The 24,368-nt window shown below is 35.6% G+C and overlaps 1 protein-coding gene across 1 annotated transcript in view; it reads right to left on the reverse strand.

Moving 5' to 3' along the window:
* The window catches only part of LOC149126552 (uncharacterized), a 494,872-nt gene that overhangs the window by 373,523 nt on the left and 96,981 nt on the right, over positions 1–24,368 (reverse strand). Inside the window, exon 2 of the mRNA XM_089332866.1 lies at positions 18,900–18,987. Within this exon, the coding sequence (XP_089188992.1) occupies positions 18,900–18,963 (64 nt within the window). The 5' untranslated portion in view covers positions 18,964–18,987. The remainder of the gene's footprint in view (positions 1–18,899; positions 18,988–24,368) is intronic.

Genomic DNA, 24,368 nt, shown 5'->3' on the forward strand with positions numbered 1-24,368 from the left:
TATTTATTCTGGGAGGAACAAGATCAGAATTAACTTGGAAGGAAACTAGATTCTGCATCATATTTACCAATATTTTATTTAACCTACCATACGCTAAATGCATGCCAAAAGAATAGTTGATGACTAAGAAATAAGCAAATTGAAAAGTGAAAATTAAACATATCTATCAAGCTTGTGAGCATGAAACATAACTGGCTGGTTTTGAATTTTTTTAAACGTAGCACAATTTGATTGTTAAGGTGTGAGATGTTTTTCTGTTGCTTTTTGTGTTTATTTTCTGAATTTTAACTAAATGAAAATTATTGGGGCATATGTTATTTTTTCCTTCATAATTCCATTTAAATGATTTCAAAATATATTCTGTAGGATGATAGCTTATTTTTAAATTGAGCCACATAGCTGCAGAGTCCCATAGAGAAAAGGCAGTGATGCCACACAAGGTGGTTAAACAGCTTATGAATTAAGCTCTATATAAGCAAATTTCTTTGTAAGTAATTTATATTGTATGGTAAACTTGTATCCAACTAGAACAGCAAATTAAAACATTAATCACATCTGTAAAATTTAGGGCCTGGTGCATACAGAAAAAAATATTAGGGAAATACATTTTCTTGTATTGCTGAAATAAATATTCCACATATGGAAGCCAGTCTAATCCTTCTCATTATGGTGTGGATGAAGATGAACATTAAGCCCATATAACATTTCTTCCTGAATTAGTCGATAGCTCATTTTAGTAGGTCGCACATATTTCCAAACCTGAAATGGCCATGTTCACTCAGACTTGCAGTCCCCTTTTGCCTCGCTGCTCAGGCTTTCCATCACTGTTAGGTAACCACTGTGATTATTCCATATCACATACTGATGAGATGGCAAAACAGTTACAAGCTTTCTCCCCTGCATTAAGCAGGTTGTAAGCCATGGAAAACTAACTTGCCCTGAAATTATCAAGCATCCCCGTACTCTGTAGCTGCACCAGTGCAGGCAACCTGCCAAAACACATCCAAGGCACCAGCCCCTATTCTCAAGCACATTTTAATCCAGCTGTTCCTCACAAAACATCCAGCATGCGTTGATTTACTGCCCCACTTAATTAGAATGTAGAGCAAGGGAGACCATCTTACACACAAGATAAGCATTCTAGATGATATTTTAAACTTCACGGAATGTAGTGGGTTTTTGTGTGTTCTTTTTTATTTTCGGAAGCAAGTATTGAACTGTGTGTGTGCAGTATTGCTTTGTTTCTGGCATTAATGAATTGAAACTAAAAGTGAAGGTTGGCTGTGGAGTGAAAAATGAAAAATAACCTAGTTCCATGCAGCGTTCTAGATACCATCATGGCAGCCTCCATTTCTAGCTCTACAGGCTGACAAGAAAATGCTACTAATGGAACTTCATTCAGCCTGATTCAAACATTAAAATGTTCTGAAACTCTGGGTCTCCAGTCAGAACTTGAATGAGATTCCGTGGAGATTTCCACATGAAGAAAGCGGCTGTGTTACCAAGAGGCTTTAGCTCTGAGAACGTTGCTTCCCCAAGGGACCTGCGCAGGTGGGTTCAGGCACAGCCTGCACCTTCTCTGGCACCTGGAATGTATGCAGACTTTCTAATGGGAGAAATTTCGATACTCAGATTTAATTCTGCAGACAGGCATTTTAAGTGTCAGTATTGGAATCCCTAACGTTCGTTACAAATGGAAAAAATGAGGATAAACATAATGAAATACTGAGAAAATTATGAAGGGTGGATTGTTCAGTCTCTATGATTATGCTAACTCCATGATTTCATTAGATTGAACTATTGCCTTTGCTGTTATTCAGTACCTTCTTATTGAAGAGATGCTATTGCCCTGTCTAACCTTGCTCCACCAGAACTCAGACTTTAGCACCACATATAACATAATCATGATTTAAGTTATCAATAGAATTTAAGGTTTTGTTGAATCCACAGAAAAGAATACATTAGGTTTCCAATGAGTTTTAATCCATATGCTTCCTCCAATTTTGCATCTGTTTTTGTTCAAATGTAAAATACACCAAACTGAGAAATGAGAAACAAAAATAAGGAAGGTAAGGAAATAAATAGTCTCAAAGAAACTCTATCTTTAAAACACTGTTATATTGCAGTTTAATATTATAAAGCTAATTTTTGTTAAAAATTAGGATTAAATATTATAGATGATATAACAAATTTTTATTGTATGCTATTGTAACTATAAATTAATTTATTACCCTTTTGGGGCATATTTCTCATCCAAGACAGAAATATTATCTTTTTATATAATAACAGTGTTGATGACCTGTTTACAACAGAAGGCACACTCTCAGTCCTATATATATTTCCAGCCTTTATATTTATCCATGTATAGAGAATAGCATGAATTGTTTTTCTTCCAAATATTCATTTCAGTTTTTTAGTGATTAATTTATGTCCCATGCAACTCTGAAAAATTATGTAAGCAGTCTCTCTGCGTTGTATCAACATGACACCATAACAGTTCATTTTGTGAAAGAAAATTCAGTTAAATCTTGACTTGATATTACTTAGCATGAAACACCTTTCAGATTATTTCTTTCCTAGCAAGTGATTGTTTTGGCACTATGCATCCATTATCTGCATTCCTATTCCAGTTTCTAACGTATATCGTGTAATTTAAAGCATTTACTTATTGAGCAATAAGCATTATAGTTGGCACTGCTTCATGAATCAGGGCATAGTGCCAAAGATGAGAAGAGAAGAAGAATTTAGGATATACGGCAATGAGTCAGGGCGATGTACAACAGAGTACAGAAAATTAGTTTTTTGGGATGCTTTGTCAAAACAAGAACCAAACAGGTTCTGAGGCCCAGCTCTTTTGATGATATGACACAATTTAACCACGTTTGAAAGTTCACAATGGATTAATATTCTATTACATACTAAATGCTTTTTGAAATTCCCTAGGAAAGAAATTGTTTAACTTTGTTAACTGCTCTGGTGGATATGGAGTTGTACCTTGATTGCCTCTCATGGAAGCATGTGCCAGTGAGCTGCAGGAAATGTGTCCAGAAAACACCCTCCGCCTCAGCTCAGGCTCCACTCCCATCTGTTGTCTGATCTAGAGGTCCCGTCATTCTGACCCAAATGCACAGCCCTCTAACAATCAACTTTTGCTCCTCTATACACTTCCAGGTTTGCTGGTGCTTTGTCCCAAGCATGTACTGCCATTGAAATTCTTCCTCTGCCAGACCGTTCTTCCCTCCTACACCTTCACTGCAGAGGGACTGCTCTCCAAACTTTTTCTGTGTTTCTTTTCTAAGAATCTGACCTGAGGCATCTATCATCTATGAACGTAAGTTGGCCACATGACACACTCAACAGCACCTGCTCTGGGAAAAGCTAAAATAAGGGTTTGGAAGCACAGACCTTTCACCAAGACTAAAGAATAGGGCGCATTGAATCTGAACTCAAAATACGAGTTTGCTGACTCTATCTCTGTATCTCTGAGCTCTCACATAGTGAAGTCAATGGATTTTTCTCTCCATTATAATTTTACTGTAAGAATAATACAGAAGTGTTTGCCCTGTAGTTTGAGATTTTTGTGGCATGCATAAATATTTCTGTACTCCATTGTAATTCAAATTCATTTCAATAGTGCTGTGTTTTCAGTTACTTTTAGGGCCTAGAACATAAAATCAGTGGTTTACTCTTTTAGTGAAGACAACAGCATAGTAGCATCTACATATTTCTAAGGAATATAGTAACATAGTCATTTATAGTACCTCATGATTATCAGGAAAAATTAACATTGGCAAAATTTTATTAAAGTATAAATTATATATCTTCACTAAAACTACTGTGCATCCCTAACTCATCAGTAATTAGAATCATTTTTGAACTCTTAAGTTCACTACAGTATGTAGCAAGCAATTTGTTGCTTTGCTGATTAATTCTTGTTCCTTCATATTTCAGTATGAATGTTTAATTCAAAAGATTATTTCTTCTAAATATTCATTTTTCACAAAGATGAATTATTATCATCAAATATGGAACATTTGACCTAAAGTTAAAACATTTTAATAGGGAGGAAAAGAACTCAGAATATAAATCTTCACTGGAAGAAAAGAAAATTCTTGTGCTCTGCCACTTTTCTATAAGAATTTTAATAAGAGAATTTTTCATTTCTTTTACCCTTGAAATTTAGGTAGGCTGTGATGTGGGATATGATATGATATGATAAATTGTAAATCCACACAGATGATATGGTAAAGTACATACTTAGTGAATTTGAAACGTGGTTATATTCAGGGTTTTAAATAAAGTTAATTAGAATGGCCATGATTTGAACAAATATTTTAGACTTTTCAACTTTGATGTTTATTTGTGACTGTGTATGAGATTTTTTTCCCAAACATCTAATGAATAATTTTAATAATCTGTGAGACTTTAAGATCATCATTACCATTACTGGGTAATAATAGACATGTTCTATCTCCAAGATGTATATACTTTTTTTAAGCATGAAAATATTATGCAGAACTTATATTTGGAGCTCACAGCCAAAATCAAACAAAGAGTTGAAAAGCATAAATGAGAAAGATCATCAAATAAAAATGGGAGCTTCATTCACAGTCACAAAATACAGAAGGTGGTAACCACATACCATTTCTGCAAAAATCAGTAGAAGTTTAATTTTCTTCTGTGTTTGGAAAGAGCAGAATCTCAACACTTCTGACACATTTTGTCCAAATGCCAAAAATGGGCATCAAATGGTTTTGTTCAAGCTTAGAGCATACAGGTCTTTGCTGTTGGGTGTAGCAGTAATTCAGTTGCAAGTTAAGCTAATGAAGAAATTAAATCACTTGCCTTTTTCTTGTCTCGTTCTTAAAGAGGTTGCATTTTGTGCTGACAGTGCATAGCTGATAAAATAGCAATTTTTGAAAAGCTTGCTCATTTAGCTACTCTCAGAACCCCTGCTGACATCACTGACATTTTCTCCAAATATGCAAATACTGTAAGTCACTTTCTAAGATGCATGCATATATTTCCAAAAATGTTATTATTTTATGATCAACTGGGCATAAATGCAGAGGCAGGCTAGTTTGCTGGCTTTGTAATGCCACACTCATGAAATGACTTTTTTTTTAATGACATTGGTAGGAATCTGTCACAATCTCGTAGATCTTTAAAGGTGAGTTATTCCTTTTATATAGAGAGGGGTTATTTTAAGGCTTTCCCATTATATAAACATAAAATAGGAGGTAAAAGCCTGTAAACTCAGCAAACTCAAATACTTAGGTGACAATGGCAGTATTACCCTGAAACTCGACATACAACTTTTGAAATACAGTGCAGATGCAGTAGGCACGAATACTATCTTATTTAAATGTCTGTATTAAGCACAACCTCTCTCTGCTAAAAATGGGGAAAAAACAAACAAGTCATATTCATCAAAGTAATTGTGTAGGTACTTTCAGTACCAAAATGCCTAGAATGAAGGATTGAACTGCTAACGGCAGCAGTGACAGCCATGAATCATGGTAGGCTACTCCGGGGCCTTTACCACCATAAAACAAAAGATGTAGATGAAAAATGCTGCAATTAAGTGATTTGATTTCTGCCCCCTTTTTCCTACTGCATTCGTGCATGGCTGCACAGCAAAGATTGATGGGAAAAATTACTCTACGTGATCTCTGACAGAGCCTTGGAACAATTCTATAAGGGAGAAACATACAAATCAAACCAGCTTTCTTGTATTCAAACAAAATAATACATATAAAGCAAATACTTTAGCCTATATCCAAAGCACCAAAATTTGCATGCACACATAAATTGTTGAGAAATGCTCTGCTATCAAAACCAAACTCATGGATTTTCCAGCTAGTTGGGTTATACTGATATTTGTTTAAATAAATATTCAATCAGTACTGCCAAGTGGCATCCTCAATATGTTTGTGCACTGAGAACAAATTACAGATACAAATTTGTGGAGGTAAAACATTCTTATCTTTTATATCAATAAATTATTAATGAAAATATACACAAAATAAAATAATAGAAAATTTCACTGACTATTCAACTCCTCTGTCATTATAGTCATTTAGAGGGACATTTTTAATGGGTACTCATGACTCAGTTGGGGTCCTACATACAAAAGAATCATATTTGAATGCCAGGGAATATTTTATTGTGGTCCATATGTGCATTTAAAAGATGCTAAATTTTCAACATCTACTGAATAATATAAACAATACTGCTAATATGAAGAAAAGATAATTCTTATTATCAGAGGCTAAAGTGAAATTACAAGGATTTCATTTCCTGAAGAGAGAAGGTCACTCAGTCACTGTTCACTATAAGAAATGTACAGTTAATTTAATGTGCATTTATACAATAGAATTGCTTTCTCCCTTGAAGGGGGAAGAACATGTATGTACTTAACTCTGTTATGTGTACAGAAGCTATATTTAAAGGCTGCTGGTATAGTGATGTTGGGTAAATTCTTTAATTCTGTCTATAAATGTTTACATTATCTTTCAAATACTTGGGTACTTTAAAAAATGAGCTAATGAGAGGATTTTGCAAGAAAGTAAACAATTTCAACTCTACTATTGATTTCTCACTGATCAGGAACCTTTAAAAATACATCCTACTGAATTGAGTATTTTTCTATGGCGTCTTAGGGACTTACCCTGGAAAATGTGCACTCATTACTAATGTGCTTAATTCTTGTGGTTCTTTTACTGTCTGTCACAATAGGAAACCTCAGGGTTCCAGGGCCAGAACTTATTAGTGTACTGTTTGATTTTAATAATGGGGAAATCTAGCATGGTTTGTTGAAATATCACAGGTTTAGAAATCAGGAGACCTGGGTTCACTACTAATTAATATTAACTTTAACTGTATGAAATCACTGTTTATGTAGGTCAGAAATGGTTGCCTATTATAACTGCAAGTGATTCAACGTATATTAGTTTAGTATAGGGTAAAGCATGCAGTTTCAATTTTCGAGGTAAAAAATACGCAAAATTACCTTTTCTCATTGTTAGACACTGGCATTTAATATGGGGTAATTAAATTTAGATTTTTTTTATCTCCTTCTACCTGGTAAAAATTTTTATTCTTTACCAATGATCATCAAATAAGTTAAAAACCATTTACTTGGACACTTAAAAGCTTTTTCATTTTACTTTTAGCAGACTACTTCGTATAAAAAGAGTATAAGTAAATGAGTAAGAAAACATTATGTCTAAGGACATTATGAAAATTTGAAATAATTAATGTACTGGGCCGGCGCCGCGGCTCACTGGGCTAATCCTCCGCCTGTGGCGCCGGTACCCCGGGTTCTAGTCCTTGCTGTGCCTCTTGCAGTCCTGCTCTCTGCTGTGGCCCAAGAGGGCAGTGGAGGATGGCCCAAGTGCTTGGGAGCCTGCACCCGCATGGGAGACCAGGGGGAAGCAACCTGGCTCCTGGCTTCGGATCGCCACAGCACCAGCCGTAGCGGCCACTTGGGGAGTGAACCAACGGAAGGAAGACCTTTCTCTCTGTCTCTCTCACTGTCTAACCCTGCCTGTCAAAAAACAATAAATAAAAACAAAAACAAAAAACAAAAAAAATCAATGTACTGTTTCTAAAAATAATTTTTCTAAAATTATTTTAATAATAATTAATGTACTGCTCCTTAAATGTACTGTTTCATCAAAATTTGAAGCTGAGCTTCCTGGCAGATTGAATAAAAAGGGAAAAACTGTTTTTCTGTGCATCTTCTCACTAATTTGACTATTTTAAAGTATTCTTTTTTCTCCTAGTCCTTTCAATAATAATTTTTATTCTTCAGTGGGAATTCTATCAAGTAATTTAATAGGTCCGTGTTGAAATTCTTATTCTAGGCCAGCGCCGCTGCTCAATAGGCTAATCCTCTGCCTGCGGCACCAGCACCCCGGGTTCTAGTCCCGGTCGGGGCGCCGGATTCTGTCCCAGTTGCTCCTCTTCCAGGTCAGCTCTCTGCTGTGGCCCGGGAGTGCAGTGGAGGATGGCCCAAGTCCTTGGGCCCTGCACCCACACGGGAGACCAGGACGGAGCACCTGGCTCCTGGCTTTGGATCAGTGTGGTGCACCGGCCGCAACGGCCATTGGAGGGTGAACCAATGGTAAAGGAAGACCTTTCTCTCTGTCTCTCTCTCTCTCTGACTGTCCACTCTGCCTGTCAAAAAAAAAAAAAAAAAAAAAAGGAAAGAAAAGAAAAGAAACTCTTATTCTATGAAGGTCCCATTCTTATACTCTCACTCAGTATTTTATAAATTGGGATATATAGTGGTATATATAGTTATATACATATAGTATATATATACACTGTATACATATATACATATATATGTATATATATAAAAGCCCTTACAATATATTTGAGAAGATGTAAACATAGCCTTTTTTTTTTTTTTTTTTTTGACAGGCAGAGTGGACAGTGAGAGAGAGAGACAGAGAGAAAGGTCTTCCTTTTCCATTGGTTCACCCTCTAATGGCCGCCACGGCTGGCACGCTGCGGCCAGCGCACAAAGCCAGGAGCCAGGTGCTTCTCCTGGTCTCCCATGGGGTGCAGGGCCCAAGCACTTGGGCCATCCTCCACTGCATTCCAGGGCCACAGCAAAGAGCTGGCCTGGAAGAGGGGCAACCGGGACAGATTCTGGTGCCCCGACCAGGACTAGAATGCGATGTGCCGGCGCCGCAAGGCGGAGGATTAGCCTATTGAACTGCAGTGCCGGCCAAGCATAGCCTTTAAAACTCAAATACAGTGTAATTAGAAATGTAATGTAGAAATAAGAAAGCCAGAATTTTGTATAATGCTATCCTATGAAGTTTAATTTTTTTAATAGTGCTGTTAATCATTTGTATTAAATTCAAAGATGAAGATGCAATACATGCTTATTATTCTTATGTTTTCTATTAATGCATAAATGACAACAAGAAACACAACATATTTAAAGTAAATAAGTTTATAAGATTTGACAAATGTATACATCCAAGAAACAATTACCCTGATCAAAATACTAAACACATTCATTACACCCAAAAGTATCCACAAGTTCTTTTGTTATCCCTATGTCAGCCCTCTCTCCTTCCCCATTGGCAGGTTTTCTGTCATTGTAGATTAATTTGTACATCCCATAATTTTATATAAATGAAATCTTATAGTGTTTCTTTTTGCCTGTCTTCTTTCATTTAGTAAAATCATTTTGAAACTTGTCCATGTTATGTAAACCAATAGCTTACACCTTGTCAGTTCTGAGTAGTGTTCTGCTGTATGGCTAAATCACATTATTAAAAATTTGTTGATAGGCATTTAAATTATTTCTAGTTTGGGCAATTACTATCAAAGCTGCTACTACTACTTCTTTTCTCTTAATACTGGTAAGAAAATTAAAATGGGAGAAAATATTTGTTAATCATTTATTTTGCTATTTATTTATAACTAGGATATGTAAAGAAATTTCAAAATTCAGCATTAAGAAAACCAAGGACTCATTATGGTAGGTAAAAGACATGAACACCTCACCACAGGAGATATATAGAGGGAAAAAGGGAAATGTAAATGTAAAGCACAATGAGATCTTCCCTACCAGAAGTTAACATGAATGACAATACTAAGTGTCTGGCAAGGAGGTGAAGAAATTAGAAACTCCATGCACTATTGATAGGAATGTAAAATGGTACAACCTCTTTGGAAAACAGCTTGACAGTTTCTTAAGTTAAAGACAAACCAGTAACAAGATAGGAAATCATTTTTTTTTTTTTTTTAGGATTTATTTTATTTGAAAGACAGAGTTACAGAGAGTCAGAAACAGAGGGCTTCCATCTGGGGGTTCACATCCCAAATGGCTGCAACAGCTAGAGCTGAGCCAATCCAAAGCCAGGAGCCAGTAGATTCTTCTGGGTCTCCCACGTGGTTACAGGGGCCCAAGGACTTGGGCCATCTTCTATTGCTTTCCCAGGCACATCAGCAGGGAGCTAGATTGGATGTGGAGCAGCAGGGACTCAAACTGGCATCCATATCAGATGCTGGAGCTGCAGACCTGGGCTTTAACCCGGGGATGCCACAGTCTGGCCCCCAAATCACTTATTTTTAAACTGATTTTATTAAGATGATATCATTTGCAATCAAGTTTATTTTCTTATATAGTATCTCTCACATTAGGACCTCTAGGACTTTGTCGGTATTGTTAGATAATGAAATCTTGTTAATATTGTTCATCATACATCTTTAGGATTCAGGACAATACTTGGCAGGTAAGGAGCAGACAAATATTTATTAAATTACTTCTCTTTGGAAAATACATTCATGTGGAAATTAAAGATAATTTTATCCCCCAGATATCACTTTTTGTTTGTTGGTCTTTAATTTTTAATATGCTTTACTTATGAAAAAAATTCAGAAAGAAGAAACATTCAAAAGAAGAAAGAGAAACACTAAATTTGAATGTAAGATTTTATCATAGAGTAAGAGTCCCTATATTTTCATTTTAACTAATTGGAAAGTTAGGGGACTTTGCTTAATATGGCAATCATCCTGGGGAAGAACACTAAAGCATAAAGCAGGCACTCATATTGCAGTCTTCTGTCTCCATTAATCAAGTTTATAGCAGCCACATGTAGCATCACCAGATGCGAGGGGTTTTAGTGCCTAGAAAATCTCAATTTCATAACAGACGGCCACTGACTGGGGCCACATAGCAAGTCACATTACTGCCCTGTTATCCACGGGGATTAAGTAAAGGCTCTTTGGTCAGCTCCTATAACCCCAGGAACAAATATTCCCTTTGCTTACACCTGCGGTGTCATATAAGCTTATTAAAGGGAGAAAAATGGCAGAACTCTACAAAAAATAAATTATTTCTGTCTTAGTGGTGACACTATCCTGGAGAGGCAGTTCCTTCCTTTCAAAACAGTAGCTAATGCAGCTTTCCAAAGAAAATAAAATGGCCCTATCATGCAGAAAGCATGAGAAATGGAACCAGCAGTCAGTGGCCTTGGTGACTGGTTGATCATGGTGGACTCTTTAAGTGAAAAAGCATCCTTAAAGTACAGCCAGCCACAAAGCACGCAAGCTGGAGTAAGTGGGAAACATACAGCAGGAACATGCAGTAACCACAGGCAAGGTAAGAACAAAATGCACACAAGGAGAGATTGGAGATAGAGGCATCTAAGATTAGAGGAAGTGATGGGAGAATGATGCGGAGCAGCCCAGCTAGCGTGCCTTTCCAGAGAAAGTGGCTAAGTAGGGAAAAAGTTGAAGACGGTAAAAGGACTAGCAATGAAAGCAGCAGAGGTCTTAAACTGTTAAACTCAAGGGGCTTCCATAGCCTTGGAAACTCATGACTGGAGCATGGGGAGATTACTGAGGCCATAAACAAGAGTGTCAATTTGTAAAGTCAACAACAGGAGTCACTGTGCACTTACTCCTCATGTAAGATCTCTGTCCTTAGCGTGCTGTACATTGAGACTTAATGCTATAACGAGTACTCAAACAGTATATTTCACTTTGTGTTTCTATGTGGGTGCAAACTGTTGAAAGCTTTACTTAATGTATACTAAACTGATCTTCTGTAAAAAAAAAAAAAAAAAGAGAAGAAATTATCAATTCCCAACTTGACTCTCACTGGGATTAAACATGACAATAGGTCTGATCTGATTTCATCATCATTTAAAAAATCATCTATTATTTTTCACTTTATGTTTCTGTGTGGGAGCAAACTGTTGAAATCTTTACTTAATGTATGCTAAACTGATCTTCTGTATATAAAGAGAATCGAAAATGAATCCTCATGTGAATGGAAGGGGAGAGGGAGTGGGAGAGGGGAGGGTTGCTGGTGGGAGGGACGTTATGGGGGGGGAAGCCATTGTAATCCATAAGCTGTACCTTGGAAATTTATATTCATTAAATAAAAGTTTAAAAAAAATAGAATACTAGGGGACATCACTGTGGTGCAGAAGGTTAAAGCCACGGTCTGCTCTGCCAGCATTTCATATGGTGGCCGGTTCGGGTCCCAGCTCCCTGCTAATACACCTTGGGAGAGCAGTGGAAGATGGCCCAAGTCCTTGGGCCCCTGCACCCTGTGGGAAGTCCGAAAGAAGCTCCTGGCTCCTGACAAGATTGGCTTAGCTCCAGCTATTTCAGCCATTTGGGAAGTGAACCAGTGGATGGAAGATCCTTCTCTTTCTGTCTCTCCGTCTCCTTTCTTAACTCTGCTTTCAAATAAATAAATAAATCTTTAAAAAAATCTTAAATAAATCTTTAAAAAAATTGGGGCCATTTGGGGAATGAGCCAGCGGAAGGAAGACTTTTCTCTCTGTCTCTCTGTGTCTGTAACTCTACTCGTCAAAAAAAAATTAGAATTGTAAAAAAGAGAATCTATAATTCTTCCACATACGGTACTAGACTGGTTTATAGAGAAATCCAAACACAGTTTATTATATGTGGAGAGTTTGAAATGAGAATTAGCACCTACACCACACTCTGTTACTTATGTTTAGCTTAATTGATCATAAATGTGGCCATTACTTTATAGATGCTGTCATATCTGTTTATCTATTATATAAACTTATTTTTTAATTTAAGCTTCAATTTATAAATCTTATCAGATAATTACACTAGAACTTCGAATACCAATCAAGTTCCATGAAGAAAGGTTATTCTTGATTTGATCTACTATAACCTAACTTCCATGAGAGAGTGGTTAGATAAGAGAACAAGTTGAAATAGTGAAGAGGTATGAGTATGAATGAATAAAACAAAAATACAAATGAGGTAGATGAATTGTTCTCTTCTTTAACATAGAAACAATAGGAATTATTTTACTAAAAAGATAGAAGAAAATGGATAGGTTTTTCTTAAAGGCAAAAAAATAACCTAGATTCTCTGGAAGATGGAGAAATGTTTCCTCTCTCGAGTTACTGAGGGCTTATGAAGGGAGGAAAAAAATTTTGCTAGGTATACAGAATAAAAAAGCATTAAAAGACATTTCAATCATTGGTACAACATCTAGAAAATAACTAAGCATATACACGAAACCTGATATGGGTTCTTATATTCTTTTCTTATACTCTTTGAACCCAGAGAGAGTCTCAAAGAATGATCTGTAAAAGTACATTTCACACAGATCTTCAGCAAATATGTTCTGCCCTTATCCTTCAAAGAGAAGTCTTTTCAAATGCAAAAGGGGCCTAAAATACACCAATTAAATTTACCTGTCTCTATCTACATCTATGAATCTATTTACTTATCTATCCAGGGAAAGCCTTAGGAAATCAGCTAAAAAACAGAAAACAATGTAGAATACATAGGGGTGCAGAATTTCAATATTGATTTGGGTTGCATAAGTCTAACAGAAACTAAAAGTGTTCTTAATTTCTACAACTATCCATTAAAAGTGCCATGACACTGGCATACCATATGATCACTAGGTTGAGTCCTAGCAGCCTCATTTTCAATCCAGCTTCCTAAATGTTCCTGGGAAACAGTGGCTGGAGTTCCTGGCCCCATCACCTATGTGGGAGTCCCAGATGGAGTTCCAGGCTGCTGGCTTTAGCCTGACCTAGCCCCCGCAGCCATCTGGGAATGAACAAGTGGGCAGAAGATTTTTTGTTCTATCAGTCCCTCTCCTTCTGTCTTTAACATAAGAAAAATGAATCTTAAAAAAAAAAAGTTCTATATTGCCTCAGTTCATTTTCTTATGTGATAAAATTATATTAACTCTGAAGATTATGTAAAAATATATTGAACATTCAATCAACAATACTTATTAAAATTTCCTTTATACAGGATGTCTTTGGCCCTATGCTCAGGGCCATCATTCCCATGGATAGCAGGAAAAGAACCTTGATCATGTTCTGTATTCTACAAACTGCATTCCCAACATGGTCGTGAAGCCCTAAGGCAAAATTCTGGTGAGATCTCAGATTACCCTCTCAACAACTACTCATGCTCTCCTTTTTTAATACATTCTTGTATATAAAATTTAAGTCTTAGAGAACTTCAAAAAGATCTAATGAAAAAATGCTATGCAATTAGTTTCTTTTAGTATATTTGATCCATGATACTCAAAGTATAATGTAGTAATTTTTAATGTAGATACTAATATATTTAATAATATGCAACTTCTTTCAGTAAGGAAAAGTGATGATCATATTATATTGTGATAGATTTCTCCAATAGTGTTATATAATCATTATTTTTTCTGTTCACTTATTTAAAAATTTGATGTTACAAATGGCTCTAGGGAAATGATATTTTTGTTTCTAGAATTCATTATTTTACAATGTACTAGATGATACCAAAAGTTAATATACATGTTTTTTAGGAGTTAATACACATGTGTAGAAATGTATAATGTTATTTTATCTCAGTCACTTACTGTGGTAAGTTAAGTGTAAGCTATTCCTGCATGAGTAAAGATACAGTGCTAAAATTTGACCTTTAAAACTTTATTTAAATTAAGAGTATATAGCATTAAAGAGATCAATATTTTAGGATTTTCAGAGTAGGAAGTAAATAAAACTTCAGTGCTCAATTTTTATAATGTTCCAAATACATGTCTATGAATTAAATAAGTTTCCTTCACTTAAAAACTGCTTTGTTTATTCATTTTGTCATAGTTCTCTAGGTACACTTAATTGCAGCAGATATTTCACTTGGGAAAACTTAAAGGTTCATATTTTCAAGTAAAAATGATTCAGTTTCTTAAAAAAATTCCTCCAATTCTAAATAAAATTCTAACTAAATTAAACATAAACACTTTGAATACTAGTTTATAAAATAAAATTTTTAAAACAATAATTCTCTTAGTCATTGAATTAGTGCATAGATATTATAACTAAATTCCTTAAGTCTAGGATAACACATTTAGATTACAAAATATAGGTATATAATTTGTACAACTGAAGTTATGAGTGATAGATGAGCATTATTATTACAGATTTGCACATATCTTGGACAAGAAATATTAACAACACTAATAGCTACCATTTATTATGTTCCTACTAAGAGTCCTGGGCCTTATCCTAGGCCCTTTGCATATCATTATTAATAGTCACAACATCTCTAGGAGGCTAGGAGGCATAGCTGCTTTTTTTTTTTTTTTTTTTTTTTTTTTTTTACAGCTGGTGCAACTATGATTCAGTGAGTGTAAGCACTTGCCTGAGGCCAAACAAGTGGAAAAGCTGGAATTCAAACTCAAACCTCTATCATTTCTGTTTAGTTTTTTACTTCATTCACCTATGATGAATTATGCATAAATATACTTCCTAGTTTTTTCAAAATTCACTATCAATTAAAATGTTTTCAAAAGCAACATCTGATAACAAACCAGCCACAGGCTTCATTAAGGTAGAGACATTCAGGGGCTGTGTTGCTGATAGGAACAATGCCCAACATCTAAATTTCAAAACTTCACTGTATGTGGTATAATCATGTGATTTGAGACAGAAGTGATTTCAGCTGTATTTTCAAGCATCTGTTTAAAAGTCTCTTAAAAACAGAGTAGCTGTGCTACCACTATTGTAGAATACCTAACCCAAAGGAAGGTTGCATTGTGCTTACTAACAATGACATACACATTTATAGAATATTTACTGTGGGTAACTAAGGGATTCAAATGCACTATTTTGGTTTTACAACTCTGAGAGAATCAGATTACCATGATTTTACCGGTACATAAACTGATGCACAAAGGTGACTCATCAGTTTACCCATATTAAGGCAGCTAATGCATAGGAAGGCTGTTTAAACTCCAAATCTGCCAACTCTGAGTTCCTCAATCCAAAGCCTAACCCTCAGCAATGTTCCATCCTGCCCTACATACAATGTGCTTTGGATATGGACATTATGCAAGCATCCATAAAAGGACTGGGGCATGGGCATGAAGGCATCTGTATCAGTGGGCTGAGCCCATTGGAAGGATGGCTGTGATGGCTTCCTGACTTCTTACTCCACTGAAGCTCCATGAGAATTAGTTGACTCACTTTTAAAGTGAGCCATTTTCATTAGGAAATTTTTGTTAGTAAGATTTTTGATATGCTATCAATGCATTCCACTTATGTAACTGAATTATGCTGCTAAAAATATCACTACAGTCTCACTGTAGTTTAACTATTGTGTCTGTCCATCCCCATGTGCATTATAGAGGTTAAATGGGACTGAGCTCCTGTCCCTCTGCTAAGAAATGAGTGATTTGGGGGAAGTACTCAATCTGTCTAAACTTCAGCAATTTTTTTTAATTGATAATGTGGAGAAAATAGCTGTACTTACCCCACAAAGAACTGTATGAGGAAAAATATATGTATAAATGGTTCACACAGCATAAGCTCAAGAAAAGACAGCAATTATTCATTTTATTGTTATAGTAATGGAATTGAAAAGTTATGCTGTATAAATTACACTAATTCAATCACTAAAATATACAAGAAATAGATGATTGCATAATGTTCACTGCTCATACACTCTGGATAAATGTTAAAATTACATTTACATAATCTAAAGATACTTTAAAAACTGCAAAAAGTAAGCAAATAATGTTTTTTTACCCTTCAAAAAGTTCATGGAAAATTCACATTTTGAAAAATTATGCATGGGTTTATAAATATTTTTGGTGTCTTTATAGGTATACATATATAGGTATCTGGTATTAATAATGTACTCAAAAATTCAAAAACTCAATTTTAATATGTATGTCAGTCTCTCCCCCCCCTCCCCCCAGTATTTTTAGATGGCATGGCTGGCAAGATCAGCTTCGGATTATAGATAGAACGATAATATGCAAAAGCACACAGAATTCTCACAGATATAAATGCTGTCTAGTTATTTTAAGACATTTTGTGGAAACTACTAAAGTGGTGGGGACGGGACAATGATGCATCAACTGAATTAATCACTATCATCACTCTTCTAAAGAAAAAACAAAGCAACTTCAGCACACTCAATCATCATGAACATGAAGAGAATGGAGTCGCATAAAACCAGGGCTGTGTCCCTGTTCCTCTGGTAGGCAGTGCTGTTAAAAATTTTCTGCCACTGAAGATTGTTCTACAGTTTGCAGACTCTGAAATCCCTATTTGTAAATATCATGGAGGATATTTTCCCCTTTGCTTTCTTGTCTCATTTTTATTGTTTCATTTTTATTCTTTCTTTTTACAAATGGAAAATGTAATTGCTCTATAGTGTTGCAGAAAGCCCTGGAAACAAACATTTGAACCTATCAAAGAAGAATTTTGCCTGACGGAAAGAGGCAAAATGACAATAAGTGTCAAAGACACATATTTGAAAAAAGCAGTTTTCACAAACACTGGCGATTAATTCTGAGATGTGAGCTTGTGTAAGTCTCGCCAAAACTCGGACATATATAGGAACAATTCCATGACATCTGCTTTTTCATAATTTTTTATGGATATAATTGCTTGCCACTGATCAAAGTGTGTTTCTATGTACGGTTATTCAAGGATAACCCAGTACCAAGAATATCTATACAAAAAACCATGAGGGGTAAGAACAGTCTTATTTGCTCTGGAAGAATATGAATATGTTAACAAAATCAGTCCAAACCAAGTACTCATATGTCTGCCTAACTACTTAATTAATCATAGTCTAATACTTTGTTAGGTGATTTAAGAATATGAGAAAATTAAATAATAATTATTTTATGGCTATAAGGAAATGTATAGCTAATGATACAGTTAAGTTGTAAGCAGGTTAGGAAAGAATGGTTGATACTGTGGATTTTTCTTAATTTACATTATGTTTCTCTTTTCATGTTTCTGCCATTTCATTTTATGAGATATTTTCCCTCTGCATAGTACACTTTGCAAATGTTATCATGTGGATCAATGTTGAGCTTTCCAGGACAGAACACAAATAAGCACAATACTGTAAAGATGGGATATGCTGAAGCAGCAGCTATTAGTAATTTCTCACATATATGTGAGAAAGGAGAAAAAGAAAAATGGCTTAGTGCATTCTGTTTAGAATATAGAGCTTTGGGAATTAATTAAACTTATATTACTCAACACTAACAGAATCAGAAAATAAATGAAGGAATGTAAATATAAGAAGTGAGCCTGCACCTAACCTATCTAGAATATGTATATCTTTATAATATTTATAAATAGTTCTTATTCAGGTTTAATATACATATGTATAATATAAACATATAGCAAGTTTATTTCAGTATATAAGAATGAGGAATAACAAAGGCAAATGAGCAATTTTTAAGCAAATACCATCATCAAAATACACTGCACTTGTTCTGTCTAGAGAATACGATTCAAATTAGAGGTATCAGAGACAGCAACAGTCTTCTGTTTACATCATGTGAAACAGCAGAGAGATGATCACTTAGCTTTTGTTTTGGTTCCAATTCATTTTTTTTCAAGAAGTGTAATTAAAAAGTGCATTAATGCCACCAATTATGGCCTCTAAGGGACCAAAAACCCCCATGTTACTCAGTGATGGAACACAACTGAGCTGCAAACATCCATTTACCATTATAATACTCATTAATCCTGCCAAAAACAACTCATTATGGGACTTCAAGGAAATCATCTCATAGGCAAACACAGCACAGAATCTGCCACTACATCCCTCACAGAAAAGTTGCAGACGTGGAAACTGTTTAGTGTTGCTAACTTTTAAAGCTGAGAACTATGATTTCGCTTACAACAAAGCAAGGATCTTAATGTGAAAAAAACTGACCTAAATTCTCTCATTCTTTAAGCGAATTCTTTTTTGTTGTTCATTTTTTCTTTTCCTTTCTTTAAACAAGTTCTTAATAAAGAATTAGCTTTGACTCAAAATTTTTCATTAATATAAATCTTAAAAAAAAAAAAAAAAAAAACTCTCTAATCTACTTACCAAATTCTTCCAGAACCCAATCTCACCTTTTTGGAAATCAACAGCATCAGTATTTTCCCTCCCAAAGTAGTAGTACAAATCCCATGTCATCAACTGTCACCTTTGTATCTTGACCTGAAACAAAATATAAACTTTATCTCATTCTTTAATCTCTTCAAACCCTTTATTATTCTTTAATCAATAGAGTATGTTCAAATACAACTGCTCTCTTTTCTACCCCTCCACCAGGGTAATGCTGCACCCGGGGGGGGGGGGGGGAGGTTTGTCTCTAAATGCTTGTTCCCGATTTGATGTCACTGCAATAGAAAAATTATCCCTAAAACACCCTTTAAGCAAAGAAGACACAGAGTTCTCTATTATCATTTGATAAGCAATCAAGGTAAAGATGGAAAACTAGAGAGGAGATTTATTTAAAATACATCATCAATCCTTCTGTTTTAAGATCAAAAACAAACTATTTTCTTTCTCTTCAATACCATTTTTCTTCTGATACCACCAGGAGTCTTTACCTGAGCAGAAATAATTAAATAAGATATTGGCAAGCATTTTTAAAAATAAGCTTGATAAATAAAATAAGCTAAGTTTTAATAGTATTTGTTTATATTTCATCACCTTTCTGTATGATAGGAAAGAAAGCATGGGAAGTGAATTTGTAAGGCAGTTTTTCCTTAATGATGCAGATTTTTCTTTTTTAAGTTTACTGAAAAGAAGTTCAAGGTAAAAACAATTTATAATATCTGAAATTTAGTAAGTGGTCCTTTTTTTTTTAAAGAATTATTTATTTATTTGAAAGTCAGAGTTACACAGAGAGAGAGGAGAGACAGAGAGAGACAGAGAGGTCTTCCATCTGATGGTTTACTCCCCAATTGGCTGCAACAGCCAGAACTGTGCAGATCCGAAGCCAGGAGCCAGGATCTTCTTCCCAGTCTCCCACTTGAGTGCAGGAGCCCAAGGACTTGGGCCATCTTCTACTGCTTTCCCAGGCCATAATAGAGAGCTGGACTGGAAGAGGAGCAGCCGGGACTAGAACCGGCGGCCATATGGGATGCAGGCACTTCAGGCCAGGGCTTTAACCCACTGCGCCACAGTGCTGGCCCTGTAAGTGGTTCTTTTTAACCATAATCTTTTTAGAGTTTCAACTAAGTTTATATTTATTTTAAGAATATATCATTTCAAGTAGTTCTAAGAAATAAGTAGCAAAAGTATCCCAAATTAGTTGAGTCATAGGCAAATGACATCTAAGCTAACTTTATCTTCTACCAAGTGTGTAAGTTGATACACGGGGTAAGAGTTGAAGAGAAACGGCAGTTTACAAAGTGATAAAAGTTTTGTCTTTATTATTTCTTTTCAGTTTTTAGGCTAGGAAATTAAATTTTGAGAACAGTAAAATCAGATACTGTGTGTTCTCACAAAGCCCAGGAGTTATTTGCACAATTATCAGTCTTCTAAAATGTCAAAGTCTCCTAGACTAAACTCTATCATAATTTGGTGTTATTCACTACCAAGTCACCAACTCCTAGCATCATATGGAAGATGATCTTTAAATGTTTAAGGAATAAACAAATCATTGTATCTTACAATCAAATTTACAAGTGCTACAAAACAAATCATTGAATAGATATGCGATCCATTTTTGTCATTGCTCAAGGTACCTTTTTCCTCCCCACATTATCTCAATATGTGCTTTAATATCCTAAGTTCTTTACTACTTTCCTTGAGGAAGTTCATGTATTTCAAGCAAAAAGTGTGGCTGGCATTGTGGTGCAGCAGGTTAAGCCACTGCCTGCAGCGTAGGCATCCTATATGGGTGATGGTTCCTGTTCCAGCTGCTCCACTTCCAGTCCAGCTGCCTGCTAATGGCCTGGGAAAGCAGCGGAAGATGGCCCAAGTGCTAGGGCCCCTGCACCCATGTGTAAGACTAAAAGAAGCTCCTAAGTTTTGGCCTTGTCCTGGGCCAGCCCCAAACATTGTGTGATTTGGGAAGTGAACCAGTAGATGCATGATCTCTCTCTGTCTCTGTCTCTCCCTCTTTCTCTCTCTATAACTCTACCTTTCAAATAAATAAAATGAATCTTTAAAATAAAAAAGCAAAAAGCAAAAGTTGTCAAAAACTCAGTAAGAAAAACATATCCTAATTTTTGTTGATGGAAAAGGCTTTCTCCTCTGGGAGAAGTAGGAGTAAGACAACAGAAAAAGAGGTTCATTTTCTGTGCTGAGACTTTCTCTCAGCTTTTGGAACCTTTGCTAATTCCCTGTGTTTAGGTTTATAGATAAGAAGTTGTTCTGAAAAGCTTCATCTTTGGAGGCTGGAAACTTTACTCAGAGAGGAGCAGAAGACTTCTCTCAACTCAGCTGGCTCAGGTGAGTACATTCCATGTTGGAACAACATTTCTGATTCTACCAAGAGCTGACTGATTTTTGGGAGTAAGTGAAAGGAAACCAGGGAAGGAATTCTTGCCTTGGGATGCAGCCAACTTACCACCTAATATCTGTAGCCCCAGAGAAGACATGGATCTCTTTATGGTTCTACTATGGGCCTGAATACCTGGATCTAAAAGAAACTCCATATAATTTTTAAAAATGAATATGGGGGCCAGTGACGTGGATCACTTGGTTAATCCTCCGCCTGTGGCGCAGGGATCCCATATGGTTGCCAGATCCTAGTCCCGGTTGCTCCTCTTCCTGTCCAGCATTCTGCTGTGGCCTGGGAGGGCAGTGGAGGATGGCCCAAGTGCTTGGGCCTCTGCACCCACATGGAAGACCAGGAGGAGGCACCTTGCTCCTGGCTTCGGATCGGCGCAGTGCTGGCCGTGGCGACAATTTGGGGAGTGAACCAATGGAAGGAAGACCTTTCTCTCTCTCACTGTGTATAACTCTACCTGTCAAATAAAAAAAAAAAATGTCACCCCCAAGGTGTGCAAGAGGATGAAAACATTTGCATTTATTAATGTAGCTTAATGTGTGTTTTCTGTTAAGAGCTCCAGGAATGACATAAATAACTCCAACTATATAAATAGCATAGATTATAAATTCCCCAGCACATGCACGTAGAACAAGGTAAAACATAGCAGAAGGGAAGGGAAATAATCTACAACATCTATAAACAGCAAGAACAAAACAATTTGGCTGAGAACTTGCTTCATCAAGTTTTGGAGAGGCAAGCTGTGTAACGAAGTGTACCATTAATGCAAAATTCACATAGTAAATGCTTTACACATTATAATGTATATACATACACTATAGGAATAGTTTAGGGTTAGTTTATTGATAATAATTTCCAGGGCTAAGTTAAGAAGGTGTTCATTTTTATTTTGGGAAAAAGTTGACAATTATTTATGCCATCCAACTTTCTAATTCAAGAAGTTGTCCTCCCCTCTCATTTCAACCTACCTCAATACAGGTTTCATCATCATCATTAAATCTACTTAAACTTGATCAACAGCAACCAGTGATGCTGCAAAAATGTATTGTAGCAGGTTGGAAAGTAAGGATAAAATATTTGCTGGAAATTCCCTTAAATATTATTATTATTAGGTTTCCCTTTGATAATAATAATCTGAGGCTGCCTGTATTCTGAACTGACATGCAGGCTAATACCTCTCATGACTTTCTGCTTGTGTACACGGTCTCATTCTGTTTTGACTTAATTCAGGTTGTCTCTGATCACTGTGCTAATTTCACGCAGGTCAGTATAATATCCAAGCCCATTTGTTTAGGTTTTGTTTCTCCTCCACCTTGGGACAATCAACTACACAAACCTTCATTATAACATACACACCCATGACTGACATATAGCTCAATGATATACTTCAAATACTTATAGCACATTTGTTTCTAATGACATTAACCAATTTTCAGTCATCAATGATTTAACACTATAAAATAAAATTTCTGATATTTTTATTATTGTACTTCAACCAATAGCCTTTAAACCTGGCAAACTCTAACTGATTGTTGCACATCAGGTGGGAGAAGATACTCATAAAATTTAGAGCCCCAGGCTGGTGCTGTGGCATAGCAGGTAAAGCCATCGCCTGCAGTAGCAGCATCTCATAAGGGCTGGTTCCAGTTCCAGCTGTTCCACTTCCAATCCAGCTCTCTACTACGGCCTGGGAAAGCAATAGAAGAGGGTTCAAGTCCTGGGGCCCCTGCACCTGTTTGGGAGACTGGGAAGAAACTCCTGGCTCCTGGCTTCCGATCAGCCCAGTTCTTGCTGTTGCGGCCATTTGGGGAGTGAACCAGTGGATGGAAGATTTCTCTCTCTTTCTCTCTCTCTCTGCCTTTCAAATAAATAAATAAATTTGCAAAAAAATAGACCTCCAAATTTAAATTTTAATGAAGAAAATAATTATGGGAAAAAGATATAAAATTTTAAATAATTTTACTTCAAAGGTTTTTCCCATTAGAAAATAATGAAGGTTATTGGCATGTTCCTTCCGAAATTCCTCATAACATCAGACAAAAACATTGTAAATAAATCATCCTGTAGTGATGGAAAATGTTGTCACTGTCTTTCAGAAAGTTAGAGGCATAGTGTCAAAATCTAAAAAGAACCTAAACATAAACTCTGACCTTGGCTCAACAGGTTTTATGATATAATTGACATGGGGTATACTGCAAAAATGGTATTCAAATACCCTAAATCAACCAACAAGTTGTACAAATTAGAAATGTGTAAAATCCCATCCTAGAGACACCCCTCAAGTCAATGCTTAGCTGTAAATACAGAGGGAAATTACAAGTTTTCCAATTTCTGGAAAATTTAAATATTTAGTAAATCAAATGCTGTCTCAAAAAACTAAGTTTTAGTAATTTTTAAAATTTATTGAATAAATTTCCAGCTTGAGTGACTTATCTCCTTTAATCTTCTGTTTTTCCTTTGGTATTGTGTGTCCACCATGTATTAGGGGCTCCATATATGCTCAATGGACTATGCTGTACTCTAATGCTGGAACAATTTATTCAAATATAGAAGGAGGCAAAATAACACTTTGGCAAAAAGTAGGCATCTACTCTGACACTTAGTAAGCTGCTTAACCTCTTTGGTGTCCATTTATTCACGTCAAGTAATTACACTTTATTAAGTAAAAGGTTTGTTATATTAGATTATATATATATATATAATCACATATATTAAGTGCATAATAGATGTTATCTAAAATCATCATTATTTTACATGTTTTCAAGGAATAATACATGTCAATAAAATGTAAGAAATAATGCAGGATTGAAAATGTTTTGCTGTAATAAGTATTGTGTAACATTATTTTATTTCAGAATCAGTAGACTAAAGTTTTGCTCTTATTCTCCAAGATAGGTGCACTACAGTTTCAATCAACCAAAAATGTTCATTAGTTATTTCATATACTTACAGCATGACAGTAAATATTTGGTAAAGATGTTTATAATTCAAATAACCAAATAAAACAATAATAGGCTAAGACTATCTGGAGAAACTCAACATGTTTCTTCAGAAGAAAAACCTTTTTTTTTTT

This window comes from Oryctolagus cuniculus, chromosome 5 (genome assembly GCF_051225735.1).
Source record: "Oryctolagus cuniculus isolate XC-2025 breed Fujian yellow rabbit chromosome 5, ASM5122573v1, whole genome shotgun sequence".
Lineage (NCBI taxonomy): Eukaryota > Metazoa > Chordata > Mammalia > Lagomorpha > Leporidae > Oryctolagus > Oryctolagus cuniculus.